Source organism: Camelina sativa, chromosome 3, assembly GCF_030686135.1.
Source record: "Camelina sativa cultivar CO46 ecotype springtype chromosome 3, ASM3068613v1".
Taxonomy (NCBI): Eukaryota; Viridiplantae; Streptophyta; class Magnoliopsida; order Brassicales; family Brassicaceae; genus Camelina; species Camelina sativa.
Genome location: NC_141882.1, coordinates 9649437 through 9676897, shown reverse-complemented (window position 1 = coordinate 9676897; position 27461 = coordinate 9649437). Strand labels below are relative to the sequence as shown.

General features: G+C 36.4%; 4 protein-coding genes and 2 long non-coding RNA genes across 6 annotated transcripts; all 6 read right to left on the bottom strand.

Moving 5' to 3' along the window:
- Nucleotides 1-2789: 2789 nt before the first annotated feature.
- On the bottom strand, nucleotides 2790-3515 carry LOC109132250 (uncharacterized). The gene is made up of 2 exons (XR_015590959.1): nucleotides 3353-3515; nucleotides 2790-3262 (listed from the first exon to the last, which is right to left on the bottom strand). It is a non-coding gene; the product is annotated as an uncharacterized LOC109132250 (long non-coding RNA).
- A 1580-nt stretch (nucleotides 3516-5095) lies between these two features.
- Nucleotides 5096-7645, bottom strand: LOC104776447 (putative pectinesterase/pectinesterase inhibitor 6). Its single transcript, XM_010500524.3, has 2 exons — nucleotides 6422-7645; nucleotides 5096-5954 (listed from the first exon to the last, which is right to left on the bottom strand). The coding sequence occupies exons 1-2, from the start codon at nucleotides 7398-7400 to the stop codon at nucleotides 5290-5292; spliced, it is 1644 nt and encodes a 547-aa protein (XP_010498826.2). The 5' UTR covers nucleotides 7401-7645; the 3' UTR covers nucleotides 5096-5289.
- Nucleotides 7646-9349: 1704 nt separating this feature from the next.
- LOC104776446 (uncharacterized) lies at nucleotides 9350-11115 on the bottom strand. Its single transcript, XR_766127.3, has 4 exons — nucleotides 10928-11115; nucleotides 10687-10752; nucleotides 9891-10021; nucleotides 9350-9804 (listed from the first exon to the last, which is right to left on the bottom strand). It is a non-coding gene; the product is annotated as an uncharacterized LOC104776446 (long non-coding RNA).
- A 3909-nt stretch (nucleotides 11116-15024) lies between these two features.
- Nucleotides 15025-19771, bottom strand: LOC104776445 (putative phosphoglucomutase, cytoplasmic 1). Its single transcript, XM_010500522.3, has 18 exons — nucleotides 19387-19771; nucleotides 18722-18803; nucleotides 18546-18601; nucleotides 18065-18178; nucleotides 17886-17948; nucleotides 17639-17758; nucleotides 17448-17548; nucleotides 17292-17351; nucleotides 17090-17189; nucleotides 16839-16996; nucleotides 16654-16749; nucleotides 16487-16550; nucleotides 16316-16397; nucleotides 16056-16234; nucleotides 15887-15963; nucleotides 15646-15778; nucleotides 15422-15538; nucleotides 15025-15299 (listed from the first exon to the last, which is right to left on the bottom strand). Exons 1-18 carry the CDS (start codon nucleotides 19462-19464, stop codon nucleotides 15228-15230), a joined length of 1752 nt encoding a protein of 583 aa, XP_010498824.1. The 5' UTR covers nucleotides 19465-19771; the 3' UTR covers nucleotides 15025-15227.
- Nucleotides 19772-19843: 72 nt separating this feature from the next.
- LOC104776444 (uncharacterized) lies at nucleotides 19844-23729 on the bottom strand. Its single transcript, XM_010500521.3, has 10 exons — nucleotides 23227-23729; nucleotides 22746-23105; nucleotides 22440-22655; nucleotides 21534-22192; nucleotides 21350-21446; nucleotides 21194-21247; nucleotides 21069-21109; nucleotides 20789-20979; nucleotides 20400-20674; nucleotides 19844-20311 (listed from the first exon to the last, which is right to left on the bottom strand). The coding sequence occupies exons 1-10, from the start codon at nucleotides 23503-23505 to the stop codon at nucleotides 19955-19957; spliced, it is 2529 nt and encodes an 842-aa protein (XP_010498823.1). The 5' UTR covers nucleotides 23506-23729; the 3' UTR covers nucleotides 19844-19954.
- A 120-nt stretch (nucleotides 23730-23849) lies between these two features.
- LOC104776443 (uncharacterized) lies at nucleotides 23850-27204 on the bottom strand. Its single transcript, XM_010500520.3, has 10 exons — nucleotides 26439-27204; nucleotides 26223-26360; nucleotides 25841-26029; nucleotides 25579-25716; nucleotides 25345-25463; nucleotides 25128-25260; nucleotides 24922-25051; nucleotides 24757-24836; nucleotides 24535-24675; nucleotides 23850-24439 (listed from the first exon to the last, which is right to left on the bottom strand). The coding sequence occupies exons 1-10, from the start codon at nucleotides 26931-26933 to the stop codon at nucleotides 24167-24169; spliced, it is 1836 nt and encodes a 611-aa protein (XP_010498822.1). The 5' UTR covers nucleotides 26934-27204; the 3' UTR covers nucleotides 23850-24166.
- Between the last annotated feature and the right edge of the window lie 257 nt (nucleotides 27205-27461).

The following is a 27461-nucleotide window of genomic DNA, read 5'->3' as shown; positions in this document are numbered from 1 at the left end:
TCGATGACATTGGACTCACAGCATCGTCCACCAAGCTCCTTAACACCATCATCTCTTCCCTTAGCACGGAATTCGAAATGACTGACTCCGGCGAACCCCACTACTTCCTCGGCATTTCCATCAAGAGAAACGCCTCCGGTTTGTATCTCTCTCAACAGAACTATGCCGCTGATATTTTACCCGCGCCAACATGACCAGCTGAATCACGCACAAAACTTACAGCAGTTGAGGGACCGCCTGTTTCTGACCCAACTCTTTACCGCAGCCTTGCCAGTGCACTCCAGTACTTGACCTTTACGAGACCAGACATCTCTTTAGCAGTCCAGCAAATATGTCTCTTCATGCATGATCCCCGAGAGCCGCATCTCGATGCACTTAAACGTATGATCCGCTACATAAAAGGTACTCTCGATTACGGACTCAAGCTCTACCCATCCACCACTTCTGGGCTTGTCGCGTACACAGACGCAGATTGGGCAGGTTTCCCGTCTACACGTCGCTCCACTTCCGGATATTGCATCTTCCACGGGGATAACTTGATCTCATGGTCCTCGAAACGACAACACACCGTCTCACGCTCCAGTGCTGAATCTGAATATCGTGCCGTCGCTAAAGTCGTCGCCGAGACCACTTGGCTTCGCAACATTTTGCTGGAGCTCCATTGTCCTCTCTCAGAGGCAACCTTAGTCTACTGCGATAACGTTAGTGTTGTCTACCTCTCCAACAATCCGGTCCAACACCAACGAACAAAACATATTGAAATAGATATTCACTTTGTAAGAGAACGTATTGCTCTCGGCCAAGTTCGCGTTCTCCACATCCCATCCTCTCATCAATACGCTGATATCTTCACCAAAGGTCTCCCTACTCCTCTCTTCACGGATTTCCGATCCAGCCTTAGCATCATCCGCAATGTCGCTACGACTGCAGGGGAGTGATAGACCACAATATTCACTTACCATACTTGTAAAGATATTGCTTGGACACCACTCTATAATACTTGGACACCACTCTGTAATCATATATATATTGTACTATGAATCAATAGAGAGATGCATCGAAGTCTTCTAGATAACACTAACAAAACTAGTTTTCAACTTAAGCTAAAACAATACTAACAAGAAACAAGAAACTCGCCGAATACTAACACGGAAGAAAGAGAGTCAAAATCTCAACACAACAGTAGAATAATGCAATCAAGTCACACCTATTAGTCTCCAATTTCTCGATTTCAAACACACTGATCCAGAAATCAATAGACTGACAAATCCGGGAGTTCAAAAATTTATAGTGGAAGCTAACCAAACAAAGATCAGACATCGACTAGTTCAAAGATGAGGAGGATATATACTTACTGAAAGCTTCCTGATTGATCTCCTCATAAGCAACAAGGTTCGTGTAAGCACATTTCTCGTGTAATAGTTCTGTCGCTAACGGTGGTAGAATATCCGACATCGCCGCGGTGATGGGGTCGGTGAAACCAAACAAATATATATATATATATATATATATATATATATATTGTTACTACACTTGTTGGTTTTAATCATTGTTTGGTACCAAATGGTATTTACTAATTTACTTGTGAAATTTTCCCTAAAAGAAGAAGAAGATTCTCTAAAGCAAAAATTGGTCAAGAGCTTTCTCCCACACAACCCAACCTTAGCGGAATCTATGATTTGATCAGATCTCTCTTTGTGTTTGTTATCTTCTTTGTTTTTAGATTTTTTCTCGGGAAAATCTTTTTTTTTTTTTTTTTTTCTGGGATTTTTTATGAACATTGTAATTTCATTTGGTAGTTTGGAAACTTTGATCGAATCGTGATAATGCTTCGGAAAATTCGTGAAATTCTGGTTTGATTAATTCGTTTTTAGTAATTCGTTTGATTAATTCGTGAAATTCTGGTTTGATTAATTCGTGAAATTATGGTTTGATCAAACTGAATGGTGGAGTCAATTTGATAAGCATCAGTTCTGTTTATGCATCAATTGTTGATAAGGATCAGCTGAGCTATAACAATCATCAGCTCAGGTAGTAGTGATTAATGCATCCTATGTTCTTTGTGTTCTTTCCAAATTTTACAAAAATTATATCTTAGTCTTTTAAAATATGTATTTATTTTAATTAATATACGTTTTGTAGAATAAAATAATGTAGATTTATTGGTCAGAGTATTGTTGTTTAATTGTTGTATATATATATATATATATATGCACTATTTGTTTTTATTTGAAACTGAATCAATTATATTTCCTTGTTGTAACATATATTTGAATTAAACAATTATATTTACTTGTTGAAAGTTTTAATTTTATCTTAGTCTAAACAGTTATCTAGTACTTCATTATGTTTTTATCGTTTACAATCCACACGTATCATTATTGTTGAAACATATTGTCCTGTCCTGACTTAACAATATTGTACATCATATGTTGACAATCATACATTTTCGTATTGTCGAAACATATTGTTGCATGAGATAGATGACCGTTGTATTGGATGGGCTTCCTAATCCTCTTGTTATAACTTTGGCCCATCAACTGCTTTTCATTCGAATTCATTAACTGTTACGACGCCGTTTGGCGTTTTCCCTCTATTTCAAGCCGTGATTTTTGCAAAATTAATTGTTGTGTGAATTCACCACGTGGCACTAATTTTTTTGGCGCGAGTTGGATAATTAGAAGGGAATAAAGTAAGTAACAGCAGCATCACCGTAGGTTGCACTTAAGCAAAGTTGCTAAAAACATTAATTTTGAATAAAAGTGAAGTTAACAAACTTCTTAAGAAACTTTCTATTTTTATGGTTCATTTATAGTATCTAAAATTATGGTCCTTAATTTAAATTTATTATTTTGGAAATTATAATAGTACAATAAATTCAAAAAGTGATAACATAATCCACAACTTCAAGAAGGGTTTGCCTTTTGATCTCTTTCTCCTTGAGGTTTTAGGTTGGCTCCACCGCGGAATCAAACACTGCACAACAAAGTCTAAGCTTCTTAAGAAACATTTCTTGCTTCTCAGAGATTGATACATCTCTCAACCTTGGCAACACATCAAAAGAAACACAATCAGTGTTATCTCCGTTTGATGATGATCTCTGACTCAAAGCTTCATCACCTCCTCCTTGATTATTGTTGTTATCTACAGTTTGGGATTCACCAAAACTTGGCAGAAGGTTTCTTTGGAAGCTTCCCAAGTATCTGCTTAAACATCTTCGATCTATTTAGTCAACTTCTTCCTCAGATCGGATTCTTTAGCTCTACAAAAGCAAAAAAAAAAAAAAATAGATCTCAGAAACTCAAAATCCGAATTGAAGAAAGATACTGAACTACTCCTAAGATCATCTCACCACGCATAAGAACAACTCTTGTAAACATAATAATCTTGAGCTTATTACTAGATCTCAGAAATTATGAATCACCCATCCAACAAAGCAAAAAAGACGAAAAGCAGACAAAACCATGTTCCAGAAGCAAATAAAGGTTGTTACTTCATATCATGAATCGTCGTTTCTGGACCCAAAAAACAAAGATCTAGACTTGATGAATCATGGAAAGAAAAAGAAAAAAAGCAAACTTGGGTTTGACCCAAGTAATCTAAATAATCGAACTACAAAGACAGAATAAGAAGAAGAAGAAGAAGAAAGAATTAGCTTTTCATAGCTATTGCTCCGGTTCATCTCATATACACAAAACATCAGATTCAAACCTCAATTCTACATTCTACTTTCAGAGTTACAACCTAAACCATTTACACACCAAACTCAAAACTTTTGATTCAAAAGTCATCACATATGCTACCAGCTGAAAACGATATTTGTAACAGGAAGAGGCCTTACCAACGATGGAGCCAAGTGACTGTGAAGAGACATGACCAGACTGTGTAGCCTTTTGCATCACTTCCTCGGTCGTACCAGCGAGCCAAGAAGTAACAGCTCCACTTAGCTTCTCCACCATCCCTCCTTCGCCTTCATCCGCATAAGCTTTGCCGTGTTTCATAGCTGCTTCCGAGCTCGGATCCTTAAATCCTCCTAGCCTTCATATCTGCCGGATCAAAACAAAGAATAAACAAACAATTTCCAATCGACTAAACAATTCCCAATCGACTATATAATTTTCAATTCCCAATTAGCAATTCCTAATCTTAACCAAATAGATCAAAACAAAGAATAAACCAACAATAGAGACTGACACGTATTAGCTAAAGCATCGTTCCTAAAATGTGTAAGCTAAAGATCGATATTTAGTTAATTAGGATTTTTGATTTATTTTTTTTAGCTTTTTAAGCTAACAACTTTTGCTTAAATGCAACCAATGGAGATGCTCTTACTCTTCGGCTCTTCGCTAATAGTATTATTCCACACTTGTACGTATAATATATGTTTAACATAATCTCATCAATACCGGCAAAAAAAAAAGTTATTAAAGAGACTCTATAGTATACCTTGACAAAGTATGAACATATGAACTCATCTGCGTTTTGCCTAGAGCTACAAAATACTCAGCTTTTCCCATTAGTACCATTTTGGAGATTAATAATTAAGACATTAATCCCCGCGTGTTTGTTATCCCAACCAAATGGGTGGATTGTATCCTCAGCTCTTGAAACAACTTGGTTCATCACAACGAACCTCTCTGTACACACCTTTCTTTGAAGCTTTGTATAGCCATGCCGCTCCCCAAAGCAACTCATCCTATACTGCTATACACACATGCACAAATAATTTTTATGAAATAAAATATCCAAACTGTGGTAACTTCTTTTATTAATTACCTCGCATCCGTTGAAATTGCAGTAAAAAGGACACACTGCGTCTGATTGATAAGGACCATCACTCTATATAATAAGCTCCTCCGTACTTTTGGGGTCTTTGGACCATCACTCTATATAATAAGCTCCTCCCTACTCACCTTAATTAAAGTTCTTTATTCTTTTTTCATAACGCATATATTATACCTCCTCCATTTCAAAATATAAATTGTTTTAGCTAAAGTACGCGTAATAAGAAATGTTTATTTTTAAAAAATTTAACCAATCAAAAACAAAGACCGCATAAAATAAATAATAAGAAAATATAAAAATAGTCTAAAAGTTACCTCAAAACTTGAAAACATCTTATATTATGAAACAAGAAAAACTTCTAAAACATCCTATATTATAAAATGGACGGATTATATTCAATACATGGAATTGCGAAACAAAAAAATATATTAAAACAATCAAACGCCAACAAAACACATAAACCATAAAATCAACAAAGACCAATCAAAAGACTCAAAAACAAAGTCAAAGTCCATCGTTGACCGGTACTCCCGCAGCCGTGATCCAATAGTTTCCGTCCAAGAAATTCTCCACCGTGAATTTTCCGGCCTCCGTTGCCGTCTTTATAACATGGTAACCTGGCCACTTAACTCTACCGGTGACACTTGCTCCAGCGCCGGTATTACCATACTCACCGTAATAAAGAGTCCTCAGAGCAAACTCGCCGTTCCAAGGCAACCATCCCGCCGGATTCACCAACCCTCCAAGATTACATTTCATGAAAACCGTCCTCGAATACGACTTCCACGGCCGTCCTAAGTAAGTCTCGGACGCTGTAGCCACCGTAGAGCCATGGACGACGAAACCTGTGTTCTCGTTCGGGTCTTTGCGTGATTGAGCGGTGATCGTGTTTTTCTGACCGCTCATCGGCTTGAGAGCGTAGATGTTGCAGTTCTGGAGGAATGCGGTTGCGTCTCCGAAGATGAAATCAACGGTTCCATGAATATTACAGTTTCTCAAGAACTGACGGCGATAGTGAAGGTAGAGAGTGTCTTGATAGCCTTTGAAAGAGCAGCCGTAGAAGACGGAGAAGTCTGAACCTGATCGGAGAGCCACAGCCTGATGTTTCTCCGGTCCAGCCGTGTTCTCGTATGTTATACCACGTGCGATAAAACCTTCGCCGGAAACAGCTGTTGGTCGACAAAGCGAAAATGTAGTCCGAAAGTTATATTTCAAGAGTACATCATATGTTTTTAATGTTTCTACAATAACGAAGAGAATAATGTATACAACTATACATTTTGAGACCCAAAAAACGAATAAATTATTTTTCTTTACCCCAAAACGTAAATCAAATTGGAATTATACTTAGTTTTTTAGCTAAACGTGTATTATGGCAACTAGCCTCCCGATATTTATGTTAGTAACCTTTTATAAAAGTCCTTTTTGTTTTGATTATTAAAATTTTCTAAAAACTAAAATCTTATTATAATCGGATAAGTTATGTCTATTATGAGTGTTTATGTTATACAAGAAATCTTGTATGAAAATATGTGCAAACATTAATAATTTAATATTATTTGTTATAAATTAAGATTACTTTTAGAAAGTAATTTTGATGATATAACTCTATATCTATATAACACGGACGACATACCAAAAGTAGCGGACCGAAACGTCGTCGTGCCATCTTTAACGTTCTTATTACCGGTGACAACGGTAGAATCAATCCCGTCTCCGATAACCATCACGTTCTTGATCGATTTCTTGACTACTACGTTTTCTCGGTAAACACCTGCTTTAACGTATATCACAAGTCTCTTGTTTCTCCGAGAAAGTTTGGCTGCTGCGTTTACCGCTTGTTGAATGCTTGTGTAATGACCTGAACCGTCCTTAGCCACCACAAGATCGGCTTTCGTCGTGGTTGTGGTATCTTCCAGAAGTTTACGATCGGAAAGAGGGAACCACGATGGAAATTCCTCGTCGGAAGACATCAATAATCTCCGGTGGCCACCACCTCCGCTGCTATTTCTTTGTTTGTTATTCTTGGTGAACCCCGTCGATGTATACTTCTCGGCAACTGCCTCAGCCGCAGCCTTAGTAACTGCCAAAGAGTTGCTTAGAGACTTAGTGAGGTTCCGGTGATTGTGTATTGGGAAATATTTCGAATACGAAGAGATCAACTTAAAATCTTTAAATCCGTTTCTGCAAGTGTCTTGATTAGCTATGGCTGCGCTTAACGAGGTTTTTCTATCATGCATGGACGAATATTGCGAACTCCGAGTGTGGTTGAGTTGGTCTATGGTGTCTTCGTAGAGCTCCAGGCAGTCGTGCATAGCTGACCTAGCATGTTTGTGGAGAGAACGACGCTTTTTTAGGGTAGAGACGAGGCAGTGTAGTTGCACGGCCTGGTCCATGGTGGAGCTGACCACAAGGTCGTGAAAAGTCAACCCATCGGTTTGGTCTTCTAAAGTTTTGACTTCGAGAGGTGAATTGGATATGTGGTGGGTGCAGACGCTAGGGTATGGGGTTTGTTTGCATGAAGTTATAAAATGGGCATTGAGATGAGAGATTGATACGACGTAAATGATGGTTATGATACATTTGGGAGATGTTCGTAGATGCTTGTGATCCATTTGGGGTTCTGATGAGAAGTATCAATTAGAAATTTATGACTAATATGGATGAGGAGAGATGTGGGATACTGTTTTCTAATTCTTAGGGAAGTATAGAGTTATATATGCATGTAAGTAACAAATGTATGGATCATACTCTCTCCCGGTCTCATAAATGAATGTTGACACGTACGCATCCACGTAAGAGCGTCTGATTTATAGTTGATGTAAACAAATTAAATTAAAGAAGAAAAATATGTTATGGGATCTAAGTTAGCAATGGCCATTGGTTCCAACTTATGGCATAAGTATTGAACATAACATAAGTGGTTTAATTATGTGAACTAAAACAACTACGTAAGATTACAAAAGGAACTCAATAATCAAAGGTTACTATGCACATAACCTAAAACTTGATTTGGGTACTCTAATGAAATTCACTGCTATGCCAAGTTCTTGTAGAAGAAACTGTTCCTCCTTTTTGTTTGATAATATTCACATTTTATCAAAAAAATTAAAAGAAGAAGACTTGATTTGGCTAATGGCCTGCCACATGTGTAAAGAGGTTTGCGAGTCATGAACCTTTCCCGTAGTGCCACATGTCATAAAGCCTGATCAGACTAGGAGTTCGATTAGATGGAACAAATACAAACAGATCAAAAGGAACGTAACGAACCACGTAAAGAGAAAAGCTGGAGAAGTGATTATTCACTATATTAAATAATTTTATGTAGAAAGTATTAGCATATAATTTTTTTTGTTAATTTTTGGCCAAGCGTTTGTTTTTAAAACCACGTAACGTTTGTTTTAAGGCCAAGCGTTCACATATTGATTTTGTTTTTCTTTCTAAAAGAAACTGTTATACTTATATATATACGTATACTGGCAACAATACAAAACTTTAAGAATTGATGATTAAAGTTATTACAACTCTGCCGCTCCAACCACAAAACTACGTACATATATCACCATTGAAAATCTAAAATTTGTTCTGATGTGAAATCTACCAACCAAGCGTTAGGGAGTTTCTCAGAAAGAGTTTTAAGTAAATATCAAAATCAAAGGTCAAAAGGGTTTCACATGAGTTTCGTGTGAGCTTGACCAAATAAAGTTGTTGATGAAAAGTTTAATTAACTAAGTCCGTCTTTGTGGGAATTACTATGTTTTCTCGTTGTACAAGTTTTCTTACTTTATCCTGTAATTAATGGTTTAGGTTTACAAAAACGACATTTTCTGAAGTTTATGTCATGTAGCTAGATCATAACAATTAACCATGAGTTTAACCAAAAAAATAAATTAAAGTATGTAAAACTTACGACTAAGGACTAACTTTAAACCATTGTTGTTGACAACAGGAAGAAAAAATATAACATACATTTTGGTGACTGAATGTTAGACAAACAATTACAGTCACAAAGATGCATTTACTCAGAGTTTTTACTTTTTAGGCATTTTCACATGCAAATTTTGTTTCCATCTGCATGGAAAATTCTAAATTTGGTATACAACGTACGAACATCTAGTGCCAATTAAAAAACAACTATAATCCTGATCATTAGAGCATATTTATTGGGGGTTCATATGAGGGGAGTTCTTAAATTTTTTATGAATTAATTATGTACTGTTTGGAATATAAGAACCCATGATTTCTTAGATAAAATTTTCTTTTTTATTGGTAGGTTCTTATTTTGGGTCTCTTATTTTTTAAATTATTGTTTTTAAAAATTTTAAAATTTTTAAATAGAATAAAAGTGGTATAAATGTGTAAACATTTAAGATTTTATAAAATTAGAAAATATTGCATTTAACTAATTTTAGAATATACAAAACATAATAAAAACATTAATACATATTACAATAGAAGTGCAATTCATAAATGGAGAAAATAATTAATTTTAATACTGATTTGCTTCAAATTTTGCTTAAATATTCTCAACCAAATCATCTTGCAAGCTTTAATGATGGTGTGATTGTTGGACCAAGCTTAACAAATTGTTAGATATAAGTATTTGGCAATCATTTACAAGATTGATATAATGTATATAATGTTAAAATCTTGAGATTTTGCATCAAAAGACAAGAAGTAAACTCAAAGAAGTTTTTATTAACACCATAGGCTTTTTTATGTGTACACATATACCAAAGAGAAGACCTTCTGGCTTACACACCGGTTCAATGAGCCGGTGAGGGAAAGCGGTGTGTGTTTCGTGAGATTGGAGGATGAATGCACAGTGAACTGATTGTAAATGGAGACAACCACTCATGACAAGTGAATGCCTGCCTGAACAAGTGTGGAGTGCTGGGAATGTATCGCATACCGCTTGAACCAATTAGTACATCGCTCTGTCTGTAATGTTTCTGCAGTAGTATAACCCCAATGACCTCAAGTGTACACACCGGTTTGCCAAAGCCACAACACTCTCATCTGCAACAACAACAAAAACAACAACAAATGTTTAAGAGCAGAAATCAGAAGCTTTGATTCGGGTTTCGTAAAGTTGAAAGGTTTACCTGTAAATAATACACAGCCACAAAGATCAAGAGTTCTGAGATCAGGACAGCCATAAGCTAAACTTATCGAATCCATCTCAACAGATGACACTATTTGTGTGAGACTTGTCCTCAACACCAGAATCATCTGCCTGCTTGAAATAAAAAATTTCAAAAGTATCAGACCATGAGGGCTCACATCACTTGCACTATCTCATAATATTAGTCAACCATCTCTATACAACACAAACGGATTACAAGTAGACTCTAGACATATGAGTTACAATAAGCAAACACCCACTATAGTAAAAGGATAAAAAAATGGAATTTGCATTCAATCAAACCAGACAATGTAGCATAAACAAAATCAACAATATCGAACTGCATTAACATTGTAGCATAACCAACACTTTTTCTGAATCTACCCTATGTTTGAATGCAATTACCTGCCTCAGTAGGCAAGAGCCACAACACAAAAAACACAACCACATCACAACACAATAACTAAAAATTCAAAACGACGAGCGACCTATCAAGATTCTTGATTCAAGAATAGAAGATTTAAAACAGTTGCTCAGCGTCAAAACAGAGAGACACAACAGCTTCTTTCATTTTTCACAACACCAAAAGCCACAATCATCAATTCAAAGTTATATATGCAAATTATATACCTCAAGATCAGCACTTCTCCTCTAAGATATTTCTTAACTTTAGTAACATCGTTTTTCATGCATACAAATTTGAATCAAAGTCTCCAACTTTGCTAAAACCCAGAACTAATGAACTGTTAGAAATTGAAACACAACAAAGGTAGTACCTGCTCAACAGGAGGCAAAACAAGATTGTTATCTTCTGAACTGAGCTCCATTTTGATCCTTATCACCTAAACAAATCAAACAACTCAATTACAATTAAGAAAACCCATTAAATCCTGACTAATTCTGGTCAGCCCCTGCCTTATTTATGGTTCACGATAGAACGGAAACAGCGGAAGATAGAGATAACTCTTAAAACATTTTTTAGGAATGAAACAAAGTTCAAATCGAAGAAGCCTTCACCTGAGATTATAGAGAACACGGCGCGGAGAAAGAATAACAAACGGCAGTGAAGCTATTTAGGTTTTTAGCCGATTCGATTCCAAACCCCTTCCTCTGATTCCAGATCCTTCGATTCCAAATTCCTTCCTTTGTTGTTTCGGGAATTCGATCGCTAGAGAAAGAGAGAGAGAGGAAAAGAAATAAAATCTAGCTTCCCAAATTTTTTTTTTTCTTTTTGTATTATTCTATCGGCCACCCAAAAACAAACACGTATCGTCTCTTACAACAAAATCCGGTATACTATATAACAGCCTCCCCTAGATTTTTTCTTTTCTTCTGAATTATTTTTTTCCTTCAAAATACTATGAACCCTTCTATGAACCCCTCTATGAACCCCCGATAAACATGGTCTTATGTCATACTTCATTTATCAAGTTATATGGAAATACAAGTGGACAACAAAAGTAATAAAAAACATGTGCTACTAATGGAATTAATCCTTGTCGCTAGTTAAGTATACTAGAGATAGATGGCGGTAGAACTATCATATCTCTCATTAATATTGTTTTCGGCATCGATAAATAAATTCACTTCTTATCTTTTGTCATCAACGTGTTACTATGTTATCCAACGTGGTACTAATTGTTTGGTCGTCCATCATTTTTTTTGGTATGAGAAATTTTTTTCTTAACTTGTGAAAGATTGGTAATTTATTCAAGTTGAGTTCAATTGTAAATACTTTTTTTGAAAAAATATTCAATTGTAAATACGAATGCGAGTGTTGGAAATGGAAGTGAATGCGTTATATTTTCATAGATGTTACGAAAGACTTGTCTTGAATTTTTTTTCTTTTTTGATTTACTTGTCTTTGAATTCATTCTTTGTGGGTTTATAGAAAATAGTATATCATATCTCAATAATTATTTACCGACGCTTTGCATACATATATATATATATATAACTAGGTAAGGGTCTGCACGATGTGCGGATTTTAAAATCGTTGAAGAAAATAAATTCTAAACTGTAAACAATTTTTTAAAAATCGAAACAAAAAATATTTCTTGAAGTAAATATTTTAATAATTTTAATTAGAGAAAAAAATCGTATTTGTATTTATCTTCATACACTTATTTATATTTTTATATTTTAAATATATTATAACAATTATTACAATAATCTAAAGCTAATTTATATCCCACCAAAACTTTTGCCAAATACTCATCATTACGAATATTATTATTGTCAAATTTCAAGAACATTTCACAAATGATTACAAAATATCTTACATGCAAAGAATTTATCAAAACAACATATAATTAATAACCATATACAATTTTACTATATGTTTTACCATTAAAAATATGCTCTTACACCAAAATTATTTTATTGTTAAAGTATGCTCTTTATCACCACTTAAAATATATTTCAAACAAATTAAACAAATTTTATGTTGCTTTACTTTCATTTTGGCACAATTATAGTTCTTATAATTACTAAAATTGTTGTGACATAATTTTTTTAACCATAAATTTTTCTACTCCAAAGATATTTTGGATGAATAACTGGTGAAAATTATCTACTCGAGTACAATGTTTTTATGACCAATCCAATAAAAGTTTTTTATTGAGAAATTGAAAGAAAGTTAATAAAACATAATAAAATTAAAAAAAAATTGAAAATTATAAACAATTCAAAATAAAAACTTTAGAAACAATCAAAAACATGATATATATCATAATCACGTTAAAGGATCAATGACATGTTTACTCCTCAGAAGTATCGCATTGTACCAAAATTACTTAGAACTATGACCTCATCTCAAATATTCTCGAATCATAAGTTCTCAACTTATTTCTACCCAATCAAAAGTTCTCATATATTTCTCTATATACCTGGGTTTAAACGGTTTACGAACCAAATCCGATTAAAAAACCACATAAATCCGGTTTGAAAACAATTTTAAAACGGTTTACAGTTCTAACTTCCCAATTTCAAAATCGCTTCTCAATTACTCGATCAAGTAGTTTTTGTTTCAGTACCGGAATCACTAAAATTATCCAGAAGAGAAAACTATAGATTTTGACCAGAAACATCAACCATCGATTAATTTTCGAAACTTATAATGTTACCAACTGTAGAATCACTTTTGGAACATCCATCAGTATCTCTATCCTCGATTAATTTAGCGGGATTTATATACTTTGATTCCATTTCATTGCATATGATAGCTTCCATTGAAGAACATGCACGAATAAAAGACCCACAATAGATAAGCAAAATTATATCAGGAAAAAATCAAAGATCAAAGCTTTCTAAACATGTAAATTTATGTAGATATAATGTTATTTTCTTAATTAGCTGTCCTATTACGTTTCAAAAATAACAATTCTTTTGACATAACTTATGTTATTCTTTTTAAATTTGTTATTCCCTATTTATTGATTAATAATAATATACATGTTTAATGAATTATGTTTTTTGTTTATACATGTCAAAATCTAATTAAGAAAACACATATAATATAATTAGCGTACAATGAAAGATATATTAGTTTGTTAAATTTCTTTTTTGATTTAGGAAATTTCTTTTTAGATATAAAGATGTAAATTTTATGTAGATTTAATGCTATTATCTTAATTAGCTTTTTTGAAAAAATAATAATTTTTAACACATGTCAACATCTCATCAGTATACTTGACACATGTCATGATCTCATTAATGACTAATTTTGAAAACCCAACTTTTTATTATAAGATTTTATGATTAGTAATTTTTTATTTCTTGATTTTTTAAAGGATTTTTTATTTTAAAATTAGAAATTTGTGTAAAATTGACATTTGTCACGATCTGGTGAGTTAGTAACTTTTGAAATTGACATGTGTCACGATCTGTTGAGTTAGTAAGATTTTCTTCTTTTAAAATTAAAAATTTGTGTAAAATTGACACTTATCACGATCTGGTGAGTTAGTAACTTTTGAAACCATACTTTATATAATAAGATCCGCTAAATTGATAATTAACTAAAGTGTACAAGCTAATACCACTAGAGATGATAGATCAGGGAGGTACTATTGGGAGTGGGAGTTTGTCTTCCATCGATTCGAGTTTTTTTTTGTCACTTGATCTGTGATTCACTAGAATCAGTTTTGAGTCAATATATAGGCTTTGTTTTGCTTATTGTGTGTTCTGAGTGTGATAGACCGTAGTAGTGCGGGTAGTGGTATATAGTTAGTTAAGATGAGTTTGGTGTTTTTGGACATATCAACAAAACATGCTAACTCTCTCACTAGCTAGCTTTTGCATATGCGTAGCTTTTTCGAGAAAAATATATTAATATACGATTTGTAAAATCCAATTCTTTTTTTTTCTCACGTTTGTATATTATTCACATGGTATCTGATATACTAATTCGACCACTCAATTATTCACATGGTATTGATAGAACTCAAGATGTCTGAATTAGGATCTGAAATATCAAGATAGTTTTAAGCATGTTGTATATTTGATACTAAAAATTAAAAGCGAAAGGGATACTTACACGAAATAAAGGATGGTGAAGTTTAAGTGGAGTCGAAAGTTGAATGGAGCTTCGTTCTAAATATGGGAACGTTCTGGTAGGAGAATTAAGGTTGTCTACGACTCTAACCAAATCTTTGGGTTTACTTATTCTATTTTTCTATATTCATTACGAAAGCAACTCTGATATACATTGAAGAAAGAAAGGTCACCTTCTCCTTTTCATTTATTCCCTTTTGGTTTCAAGATCGACGTCTCTCCCTACCTTTTTTAAAGTTTAAGTAAAAATATGGGTTTTGTCTAATAGCATAATTTTTATCATGCATTAATCAATTTACAATATCCCACCACAGCGAAACTCGGTGAATTACACAGTACACGATTTAGATTGTGTTCTATGTATTCTTCTTGGTAACTCTAAAACATTTTATGTAAACAAAATTTTGAGATTTTGTCACCCTTTTGTCAATGGATGTTGTTGATCAATGAAGTTTAGATGTTAAGAGACTAAAAACTTGCAAACCCATGGAACTGCAATGACATTCCTTAATCATGAAAAAATGGAAGCAAGACAAAACAAAACTAAAACCGAGAAAGCCAAATCCGTAAAAGCATATAAGCCTCATGACAACTCAAAAGAAATTGGTCCGGGTTGTTCACAATTCAGAGAATACAAATTCTCCCTGGGACTACTTATTCGTATAATGTAAGTATTTGGAACAAGAAATAGTATAAGAAGAAGACAGCATCCCATTGACGCAGACAAAAGTGTATGATTTGAGTCGTTCAACTTGACAGTCTGTTCTTATGTTATGACAGTTGGAGCAGATCGCCCGGTGAACTCCTGCATCTTAGACAGCTTCAGAGCTATGTCAACCTGTGAAACACACATCAACAACAATTCCACATTCAATGAGAGAAAACCCCTTTTGGTATTAGTTAAAAAGAATGAGTCCGAAAACAATTTATGGATTTGATGTTTTAAAGTAAGCATCTGACCAGAGGAGACAAAGCTTCTGAGGATTCTCGTCCGGTTTTTGAAGCATCCTTCTCGTACTGTTCAATGTATAGCCGGATGGTTGCTCCTTCTGAGCCAGTTCCAGAGAGACGGAAAACCTTCGTATGGACAGAACAACAGAGGATTCATAAGTTTTGGTTTTCTTAGAGATCTATGGGTAGCTGATATGCCTAAAGGCTCAAAACCGAAGATAAAGATGACTTACAAGTCGAGATCCATCCTCAAACAAGTAACGGATTCCCTGATGCTTCGAGATGGAGCCATCAACTGGATCTTTGTACTCGAATTCATCAGCACTAGCGACATTCGCCACATCTGAACGAATTCCTTTCACAATCCTGAACAAAAATGAGAGAGGAAGAGGTTAGGAAAACAGAGTACCAGACTGACGAGTGCATGTTCAAGTAGAAGAGGAATGAATTTCAGAGAAGTAGACGTGTGTGTACTTGTTGACTTCAGGAATTGAAGATTGCAGTTTGACCAAATGCTCCATCAGTTCCTTGGCTTTACCTGCGTCCACATTCTATGGAGACAAATTTTAAGCTATCAATAATTGTACTACTTGTTCTGCAAAATATGGTATAATTCAATCACAAAAGTTTTAGCAACTTTTACCTCATAGTCGTAACGAGTGTAATAGTGACGACCATAAGTAGCCCAGTGCTGGCGGACAATGTCTTCAACCGTCACCAGTTTACCGTCACCGTCAATATTTCCCTTGTTTTTATGAGCAAGTATTGACATCCAGGCAAGAACTGCCCAAATCCCGTCTTTCTCGCGGATATGATCCGATCCTATGAAAGATCTTCCCTTCAGAACCGTAAACGTTGATTTTAAGTTATTCAAGATGTGTGAGTGTGGAAATAGAAACTAACCAGTTCCAAAACTCTCTTCCCCACATACAGAACACATACCGCCATCCATCAGATTACCAAAAAACTTCCAGCCCGTTGGAACCTGATTTGTGATTTTATGAGAGGTGTGAACTAATTTACGGAGTAGGAAAATTAAAAGAAGCTGGATAGAAGTTGCAAGGTGACATGTACCTCAAAGAACTTCAAATTCAAACTTTTGGCAACAACATCAAGAGCAGCTGAGGTTGGCATGCTCCTAAAAGAAGTGGAAGTTAAAAGTAAGCGAAAAAGATAGATTAAAAGAGTTTCATACACTTAACTCTTCTAGAAATAGAGAAATCCCGAGTGAATAATAATACCTTGCAACACCTTTCAAACCAGATTTAAAGTACGGTATGGCCCCAACAGCATTTGCAGCAATTATAGCAACTGAATCCGAGGGAGTTACAAAGAACCTAGAAAAAAAGATATATTTTAAGTTTAAAAGTACTTGGTTAACCCGTTACATGTATAAATCTCACTTAAAAGAACATTAGTAGGCTACCTTTTACCAAGAATCATGTTACGGTCTGCATCACCATCAGCAGCGGCACCAAACTCTGGAGGTTCACCTCCTGTGTCAGATTTACCTAATCCCATTCGTGCCACTAGCTCCTTAGCATAGGTCAAATTGGGATCCGGGTGGCCTCCTCCAAAGTCCTCCTACAAAATGTTGTATTGAGGTGAATAGTGAGCCTGGAGGTTTATTTGTAATCAGTTAAGGATTGAAATTTCTTGGTTAGACAAATTTAAGACCTTGGGTGTGCAGTTTAATAATACGCTTTCTTGAGCACCGAGTTCTTCGACAAAGATGCGATGTGCATAGGCTCCAGCAACTCCATGCATTGCATCATAGCTTCATGAAACAAAGTAAATATAACATTTAAGCGAGGGACCATATATTACAAAACTTAAAACTCAAATGGAAATGGTTTGGGAACCAATGCAAGCTACATACCAGAATGTAAACTTTGGAGATGATATCAATTTCCGGATGGATTCAAAGTCGAAGATTGACCTTAAAGGAAATAGAAAATATTTTTAGAAAGATCAGAGAGACTGCACATAAAACATAGTAAGAGCAGATTCAGGAATCTTGAGGGAAGGCACTCACTTCATTAGTTTAACATAGTCATCCGCGGAATCAAAAACTTCAACATCGAATTTTCCTTCAGGTCCTTCAAAACTGGTTACACCAATGGCAGAGATATCAACCTGTAGAGCCAGATCAACAATGATTTAAAAAAAGACAGATGATGGAAAATATGCTGCCAAATAAGAGGATTGTTCAGAATGTTTAGATACATTGGGTAGATCTTGTGCTATTGGGTACTCCTTGATTGTCTTAGTATTCTCGTAAATCTTATCAGTGATTGATTCAGGAGCAGGTCCTCCATTTTCCATATTGTATTTGATTCCAAAATCCTGTATAACGGGTATCAAATCAACTCTTAGTCTTATCAATCTATATATCTAGTTTACTGAAATGAAACGAGTAGCTCAATCGAAAGGGGGAAGAGCACAACAGAGACAGAACAACAACGGAACAAACCTCAGTAGGGCCACCAGGGTTGTGACTTGCTGTTAAGATAAATCCTCCCGTTGCTTTTGATCCCTGTAACCAGAGACTGGGATTAAGTCTCTCATACATTTCGTGCTTATAGTGAACAAACAAAAACAAAACAAAACCAACGACAACTACAACCATGAGCTTAGAGAAGGATATCTTACATCAGCTCCTGATCTTTCACGAATCACAGCTGATACAGCAGGAGTTGATAAAAGAGTGTTTTTACCAACCCAAACACGTCGTACACCATTAGCTGCTGCCATCTTAATAATGATCTGTTAATATAGGGAAAACAAAAATTGTATGAAAAGCTGGTAAGCATAACTAAATGAAATAGCAGGAACTGAATCTGTAACAGGAACGGGTCAAACAAACTTAGCCAACGGAGCTTACACGCAAGTCATATAGATCATCTTTAAAGATAACCCCTAATCTTTCTATAGCTGTTCTAATTCAAATTTTTTGAGACAGAAACAAAGATAAATATGCGTGGCATTCATCTTAATAGCAGGATTTCCTATCACTAATGTAGCGACATAACAGATGAGTCTCTCAAGATACTGTAAGTACATGAGCACTAATACTGTAATACACAATTCCATCCAGAAAATTCTCGAAGACACGGAATCACATTGGTATTACCTGAACAGCATCATTTGAGAAATAACGACCATCACCAGAAACCACGAGTGTGGCACCTACACAAGATGAACAAATACTCATGAATTTCTCGAATGAGCAAAATATCTGCCTGGAAACTGTTTTGTCAACAGCCATCCACTCAAATAGCAACCAAGATGAGTAAGAAAAAATCTCACCTTTAACTTTCTCAGCGGTAAGCGCATTAAATGTTGCTTGGACAAAATTATGTAGATAATTGGGTTGCTTGAAAACTTTCACCTACACAGTTAAGTAAACCAAAATATCTAATGAGAAGACACCATAAGATGCAATTTTGATAACTGCAGAGTGGATTAAACAAATATGATCACTGGATTCATAGTATAAAACTATAAATTGATCCAACCCAAATTTATTTATAACAGATCCAACATTGCAGAACAGTGTTTATTTATAAACGTCAGTGTTTATTTATGAAGGTCATTGACACTCATATATGATTTAGATATCCATCCAAATCTAGTCTCCATCAATTCAAAACACGTAATGTATATAAATTGTATCAAATCAACATTCACCGCATAGCAAATCAAAGATTATAACGTGATTTATAAGCTGATCCAGATATATCATTCATCATAAAACGAAAAAAAATTGATCCAAAGACGAAATCTGATAGTAGATTTACGCAAATTTGTCATCATCACTCACTCACTAAATCGCATAATCAATACAGATCAATGCATAGATCAAATCGGATGAGAGTAATAATATAGTCTAAGAAAATCTAAACAGATCTGATCCAGATGCAACAAACAATTCGAGTTCGCGAGTTCAGAAGACAGAGATCGATCGAACGAACCTTCTTACGGAGACCAGAAGTTCCCGGTTTCTGGCCATCAATAGGAGATGTAGAGACGATAGAAACCTTGAAAACCATATCCGTCTTGAGAGGAGACGAAGAAGAAGAAGATCAGAATTGAATGTTACAGAGAGAAAACGAAAGAGAAGGAGAGTGATGATAAAAAAAGCAAAGCTCTGTGTGTGAGAGAGAGAGAGAGTATAATCTACGCAAAAATTGAAGCTAACGAGACCGCGACACGTGTGGCCAAGTGAGTAACACTGGAACGTTTCTCTCGTCTTTTTCACCTTTTTAACGACACCGTAAGAAAATCTCAGCCGTTGGATTCGCTGTTTAATTTTTTTTTCCTTGCGTAAACATTTCAAAGAGAAAATAAATACAGTATATTTAGTGGATCGTGTGGATCTACTAGAATATGCTGCTGATCGTGATACGTTACGTGCTACGTAATCCCATATTGTCCAAAAAGAAAAAAAATATATATATATATATCTTTTATTATTCTAATGAGCGATTCCAAAATTTACATGACACGAAGTTGTGATTTCAAGAAGTTGTGTAACTTGTCTCAAACGGGTAAGTTTCTGAGTAGCCGAAGAGCTTTCTCCCATTGTGGTCTTTGAGACATAACGATACGTCTCAATACTGGTGCAGCTCCTGCTCTTATGATGGCTGTGTGGTTCTCACTGTCCATGCTTAGGTTATACAGTACTGATAAACTCGCTTCAACGCACCGCTCGTTTCTTTCTTCTAGTAGCTTTACCAGCGGCTCGATCGCTCCTTGTGAAGCAAGAGTTTGGGTTGATTCTGGAACTTCCTCGGTGATTATCCTGTTCAGTTCCACAACTGCTGCTTCTTTTGCTTCTGGAGATGAGGAGAAGCTCAGTTGTTCCACAAGACTTGGGATCGTTTTGTAGAGAGTTACCTTTTGATACATGAGAAAAAGATGATTCAGATAAACCTGGTGAAAGTTTTGTAAGTAATCGAGATCCGAACTAATAACACTGACGTACCTCGATGTTGATTGGGCTGTTAAGGGATTGAGAGAGGGAGGAGGGAGTGTTGAGTTTGACAAGACAAGCAGCAACCCAGTCTTTGTAGTGTAGAGGGAGGCTTGATCTTAGGATCTTCCTTAGTAATTCTGTGTAAAGCGTCGTATCCATACTTTGGCGAAAACACTCAGAGTCAAGAAGTCTGGTCAGTAGCCTTGAAGCAGCAGTAATCGTTAAACCAGCTTCTTCCAACTCAAGCAGATGTTTCTCTAACTCCTCAGCTTCATTCTCAGGTTCTGCATTTCCAAAAACGTAGACTCGTACGTTGTCATGAATACGGTGTGAAATCATATGAGGAACCAACTTCTATGAATTCAAACAGCTTTAGCTAATGATATAAGTCTTTTTACCTTCCAGGACTTTCTGCCGGAGAGCAACATCCATAACAGTTGTGATATCCTCGGAGATGATCGTGTCCATGTTTGAATTAGTGACTATACCAAACTCGATGATAGAGATTGCCTTTCTTAGCAGGTTAGGAGAGGCTGTTTTCGCAATCTGGACAAGCCGAGAAAAAACAGCAGCATCCAGCACGTCCTCTCTGTTCATTCCCACCAGATATTGAGTATCTGATACTTCTAAAACTACAAAAGAACGAGCAGAAAATAAGAAATTGAGAAGAAGACTGACCTGGAGTCTGCTTTTGATCCATTCACCGCCCCTTCATAAAACTGGAGCATATAGAGAAATAGTTTCAGCCAAATGAAAACAACTTTAATACACACACCTTCATAAAAGTTGGAAACTAAACACACCTTGGATTCCATTTCCTTGCTAGGATCTAAGATATGAGCAACTATATCCAGAATCTGCATAACGTTGTTCACAAAAGACCATTCCACATCCAGTTATTCCATTATAGCCTGGAAAAAGATATCAAAGAACAAAGGAGGAAGAAAGTGAAGTCAGACCTGTTCCGTAAGGGTAAGTGAGACCTTTGGCTGCTTCAGAAGATTAATAAGAAACCATACTGCACCTTCAGCTTCAATCCTCTGGCAAACAGTGCGGCTGCATTTGATCAGGTATAAATAATTACAACCTCTTGGGAGAAACTGCTAAATTAAAAAAAAAAATAGATTTCTCAAAAATAAACACCTAAGAGATAAATTTTTCAAAGCACGGATAACAGGTAATTTAACAGTCTCTTTGTTGTTGTTGGCTAAAAGCTGAACCAAAGGCTTTACAGCTCCGGCTTCCATGAAAGAAATCCGCATATCCTCGTTGATAGATGCATCAGCAATTGACGCTGCAGCTCTTGTAACTGCCAATTCGTCTGCCAACCCAAGAATCAAGACTAAACGAGCCACACCATCTACACAAGGAAGAAGAGTAAGCTGCTGAGATTTCCCAGGCCCTTCAGATTTAATTTCCTTCTCAAATTCAATTGCTCCAATACGGGCAAGGAACTGCTGATTTGTCCTCCCAACAATTGCTTTCATTTTGGCTTCGTCTACGTCATCAACGTTCTTGTCAACATTTAAACCAAGGAGTAGCTCAGAGGCACCAAATCTGGAAGGAGTTTTTCTTGTCTGCTCGATCTTTATACCATCTGGTAAACTAGGCCAAGAATACAGATCCGGTCTGAAAGACTTGTAAGAGTCTGCACCAATTATGGGAATGGGTACGACACCCTCCTCAATGACGAGAATTCTGTAGTGTTCGTCTTTAGCGAGCTCCAAAAGCACATTTCTTGCTTCTTTTCTAATAACTTTAGACCCTTTGTTATCTGTATTATCGCCTTTCAATAGTTTTGCCTGGATTCCAATCACGAATGTAATGAGCAAACGGAGGTATAACTAAGTAATAGACAGTTTTCATATCAAATACCATTCCCCTAAGCGACGCTCAGCCAATTTCACATTGTTTCAGTTATTTCAGTTCTCCCCTTGATTATTAGCAATCACTTCACTCTAACATGCCACAGATAAGCGGATATGGATGGAAAACTAATGATCACTAGATCATTTGATTCTATTAGGAACAGAAACCAAAAGGTCTTACCAATTTGGGTATGACTCCTACTTCAACCAGAATCTTGTGGTTTGAGCGGCTAAGGGCTAAATTGGCCAAGACGCCACCAGCTGCTTCCTTTACGTTTACATCATCATCTTCAAGGAAACTAATGAGTAACCTAAGGATATCAAACTTAGCAACCTTTTCTCTAATTTCTTCATCCACAGTCAGATTCCACAGAGCACATATGCATTGCTCTTTCACCTGGAAAAACAAAACTATCAAATAATCAACATCACAAATTCAAATCCAACAAACAGAAGTATACTACTTAGGTATCATTAGCCTTCATACCACTGTAGCTAACGAAGGCTGGCTCAACAGAGCTGTAATCTCTTCCAACGCTGCACTCTCAGCAACGGATTCTCTATACAGATTCACAGAAGCTATAGACCGTATCAACCCAGCAGCAGCTTCACAGGCGGAGCTGGACTCTGACTTAAGAAGATTGGCAATAAGATTCAAACAACCATGAAATTGCATTATCGCATCAACACATTTCTTTCCACCCAAAGAGTACTTCCATAGCGCCTCTATGGCCTGTTCTCTGTCAAGAGGGTCATTGTCCAAACCAAGCATTCGAACAAACAAGGCCACATAGCTATCACCAACACTTGAAGAGCTTTTTTTCCTCACTTCTTCACCATCTTCAAACTAAGCTTATACGTCGCCAACAAACAAGACACAAAGCATTAACCTTTAACCTATAATCGAAGTTTTTTTCTCTTCTGATACTAGTCAATCTGAGAGATCAGAGCTCATGAGAGGGACTTACAGAAGCGACGGAACTTTTTTCTGTTGTATCGGAGTGTCCAGTTTCTCCACCGTGGGAACGATCAAAACTTGAATTGAGTTCGGAGAAACCATGACGGAGATGAAGATTCGAGTGGATAAGTACCGGAAAGTGGCTAAAGGAGAGCTCTCGTCTTCTTCTTCTAGGTTGTTTTCTAGCTTCGACAGTGAGAAACTGGATTTGGGTGCTTGAGATTGGTAACAGACGCAAACATGGGAGCTCGAGAACGCCCACACCGGAAGATACTGTAGAGAGCGACATAAGAAGGTAAATTAGTTCGAACGTCCTTCTCTCTGAGCCTTCAAAGTTTTGATTTTTTTCTTCTCCAATGTTCTCGCTTGGTGATAGATATACTGAGACGAATCGACTCTCTCTTTTCTCTCTGATTCTTCAAAGGTCTAATCTTTTTCTCTTTAATTGTTTTTTTCTGGCCCAAAATGTTTATACTTTACCAAAAATGTGGTCTACAAGGGAATTGAACTCGCAACCTCACTGGTTTATGACTTTAAGTAAAGCTTTTTGTGGGCACTGCTTCTCAACTTCAGAAGAGATTTGGCAATGTTGATTTGGATGGAGCAAACGAGTTATGAGATTAACATAAGAACTGAAGAACAAATCAAAATAAAACTTTATTGTTCCCTGAAAGAAGAAAAACAAAGAACATCTTAAATTAGAAACAGTGTCTCAACAACTTCTACAACTTTTGAGCTTTGAACAAACTCCTCAAAAGTACACATGATTATAAGACAGAAACCTCCTCTCTTCACTCATTAGCCTCCTAACCTCCACCTAATGCCGGTCAGGTTTCAAAATTTTGTAATCAGAGAGTGTAAAAAGGGCGATTTTTTTTCAAGCACTTCTCTACACCGACGATAAGGAGATTTGCTTCTCTTGCTTAGCATCCCCCTTAGGTGTATTCACTTCATTTCTTCAACACTGACATTACTGTCTCGGTAAATTTGTTGAGGTCCAACGACTCCACTAGGTTGTTCACGTAGGCCATTGCCCCAGGGTTGGCAGACACAGCAGCAGCACCAGCAAAACCAGCAGCCAGAACTGCAACAGTGGTAGCTATACTTTTGATGCAGCCACCACTTGAGAGTTTCCCGGCGATCACCTTGCAGCACTTGTCTGCATCTTTGTAAAGGGACTGGCTTGCACCATTGGCTCCTCCCTCGGCAAGAGCTTCCTCGTTCTGTAGATTAGTAAAATATCATTGGATAAGAAACGGTACTTAAGGTGGTGAATTATTTACAAAGAGGTTTAAAAGATGGAACATTGTTTTGGAACCTTTTGTCTCAAGCTCTTCATTGTTTGGTTGAGAGTGAGGGTTTCCGCAGGAGTCAGCTTGACAGAACGCTCCTTCCACTCGTCAATGAGCTTTTTAAGAACAGCAACACTGGCTTCCAAATTTTCGCTATAGAGATTCTCCTGTTAACCCGATCCACAAGCAAAAAGTAAAAGGCCAGTCACAAATAACTCATATGTGGGAAAAGAAAGAGTGAATCCTACCCAGTGTTTGCAGCAATCAACGTTTTGGGTGAGAGCCCAGATAGTGATTGCAGCGGCTTCCTTGGCTAATACGACATTTCCTGTATCAAACCATTATTTACAATTTTATTGCATCGTCTTCTAGCGGACGTGTAGGTGGGAATATAGAGATAAAGTTTAGCATACCTTCCCCGGCTGCTTTCAGGGCAAATGTGAAGATTTGCTGAGTGACTTGCTTCATTGCTTTGCTTCCAGGTGCACCAGCAAGAGACACCTCCTTCAGCAAGGGATATATTGCCTCAAACCTCTCCGTTGCCTGCACGTCAAACCATTTTTTAAAGATCAAAATCAACCCTCGTTCAGTTATTTTGGAAGCCACAATATTACTTTACCTTCACTCTTGCAGATGATGCAGGGAATGTAAGTCGAACCAAGATCTCAAAGGAAGGAGGTGGAATTAATCGCTCTCCCTTCCTAACAGCCCCATTTAAAAGTATTGTCCAGGCCTTCGGGTTAGATAAGATCCTGTAAGAAAAAACACAATAAACCAAGATTAGATAGATGATTATCACACATAAACAGGACATCATATGAAAAAACTTAACTCACCTCTCAACCAACTGAAGGATAAGATCCCTTGACTGAGGATTGCAACTCTTGCTACTGACCACCGGTAACAAGTTGTGCGCCCACGCATACAAGCCTACTGATATATCACCTTGGGAGGCCTGTGAATAGTTATCAATTAAGAGAAAGCAAATTTCAGAATCTCTGTCATAAAGAAAAACATAGGTTTTGGTAATTTTAGGGTCTTTGTTATATCAAGAATAAAACTTCACACACCTGAGCCATCATCCAAACTATAACTGGAAGCTTATCTTGTCCCTGATACTTGGGATTCTCCCTCAAAGTTGGCAATATATTGGTTAGAGCATCAGGCTTCTTGCGCAATACCATTGCTACTGTCACAAATATCGCAACCTATTCATCAAAAGAATCGTACAATGATGAATCTAGAAATGCAATGGTAAATCAATAACCAGACCGATGTATCCACAAAACCAAAGCCATGAAACTGGTATTATTCAAACAGCTACCAAAATACCTGAGATTTTGAAGAAGCGTGTTGAGCGCCCTTCTTACCGCCCTTGGCAGCTCCTTGTTGAACAGCCAAGTCAGCAAGAATACAATCCAATCCCCACAATACAAAGACTCCAAGTGCCTCAATGGGACGTTGGTTGATCCAATCAGCTGATGTCTTATAGACAGCTTCAGGAATATGAGAGAGTGGAATCTATTGAAGAAGAAGATATCAGCTCTATGAAGATAAAGAACCCAACATCAAACGATAATACTATATGATTAGCTAAGACACACAACACATAATGCAACTATTGGGAACTGTGTCTAGTAGATTGAAAAGATAAACTTGATGCATGGCCATGAATTGAAACTTTTAAAACAAAACAGAGAGATGTATAACTCACATCGATTAGCTTAGATAAAGGAGACTCCTTGAACGTTTTAACCCATGGGAAATGAGCTGAGGATACTTGAGAGAGTGCTCTTCCAAAGTAATCAGCATATCTCATTAGCTGAATCTCTGGTTGACTCCCATATGATTCCTATTCAAAGATTCAATTTTTTTATTTGTCCATAGCAAGAGAAGATCACAATCAAGCGAATTATACATTTACACATACCGTAGCTTCAACGAGGAAAGCTTCGAGATTGGAGACATCAATTTTAGCAGCTGCTTCAGCTAATGTCACCTTAGGCTTCTTCTCCTTCTTAACCTTTGGTTTCTTAACTTCCTCTGCCTTCAAATTCCCCTTCCCCGCCGCGATTTCACTGTCGCTGTCTTCATCACCGTATCCGTTAGATCTCCGTTTAGATCTCCCATCATCAGACACATCCGCCGCATCAGAAGCCTTCTTCGCCGCGAGGATCCGTCGATGACGACCCTCAGCTTGCTCCTCGAGAGAACGGAAGACGTTGTCTCTTCCTCCGTTGGATAAAGCTCCGTTGGGGATTAGATTCCCGGTGACAGTACCGTTCGCCGTCGCCGCTTGATCCGCCGGTTTTTGCTTGCGGTTGCGTTTTGGGTACACCACTTTCTTCCAACCATGGTCGTTGTGAGAGTTACCATTGGTGGTTTCAAAGCCGTTGTCGTACTCCACTGATTCGATCGGATCCATATTTTTCTAGAAAATTAAAAATTCAATTTTTTTTTTTTTGTGTTTTCGATTTTCCCGGCGAGAAATGACGGCGACGACGACAAAGAGACGACGTGATGACTGAACGGAGAGGTATATATGTAGGTTCAATTCATTCGATGGTATGACATCATTATTACTATATTTTTTAAAAAAAAAGTTTTATTTCGTCGTCGATAATATGACATTTACTTATTTTTGACCAAAATAAAAATAAAGGTTTAATATAATCAAGAACACGAAACTGATGTATGATGTTCCGTAATTATTATTATTTGTAGTTTTGAGATGTTTGGTAATTATTTTATTGCTAATTTTTATTTTTTGCGATTTGATCCAAAATAAAATATATAGATATTTTTAATCTGGTATCCAGATTTAAAATAGAGAAATTCCTTTAAATACTACAAAAAAAGTTTTTTTCCAAAAATACTATATTTTAGTTTTGTTTTCCAAAAATACCACAAAGGTTTTTTTTCCAAAATTACCACAAACACAAAAAACTGATTT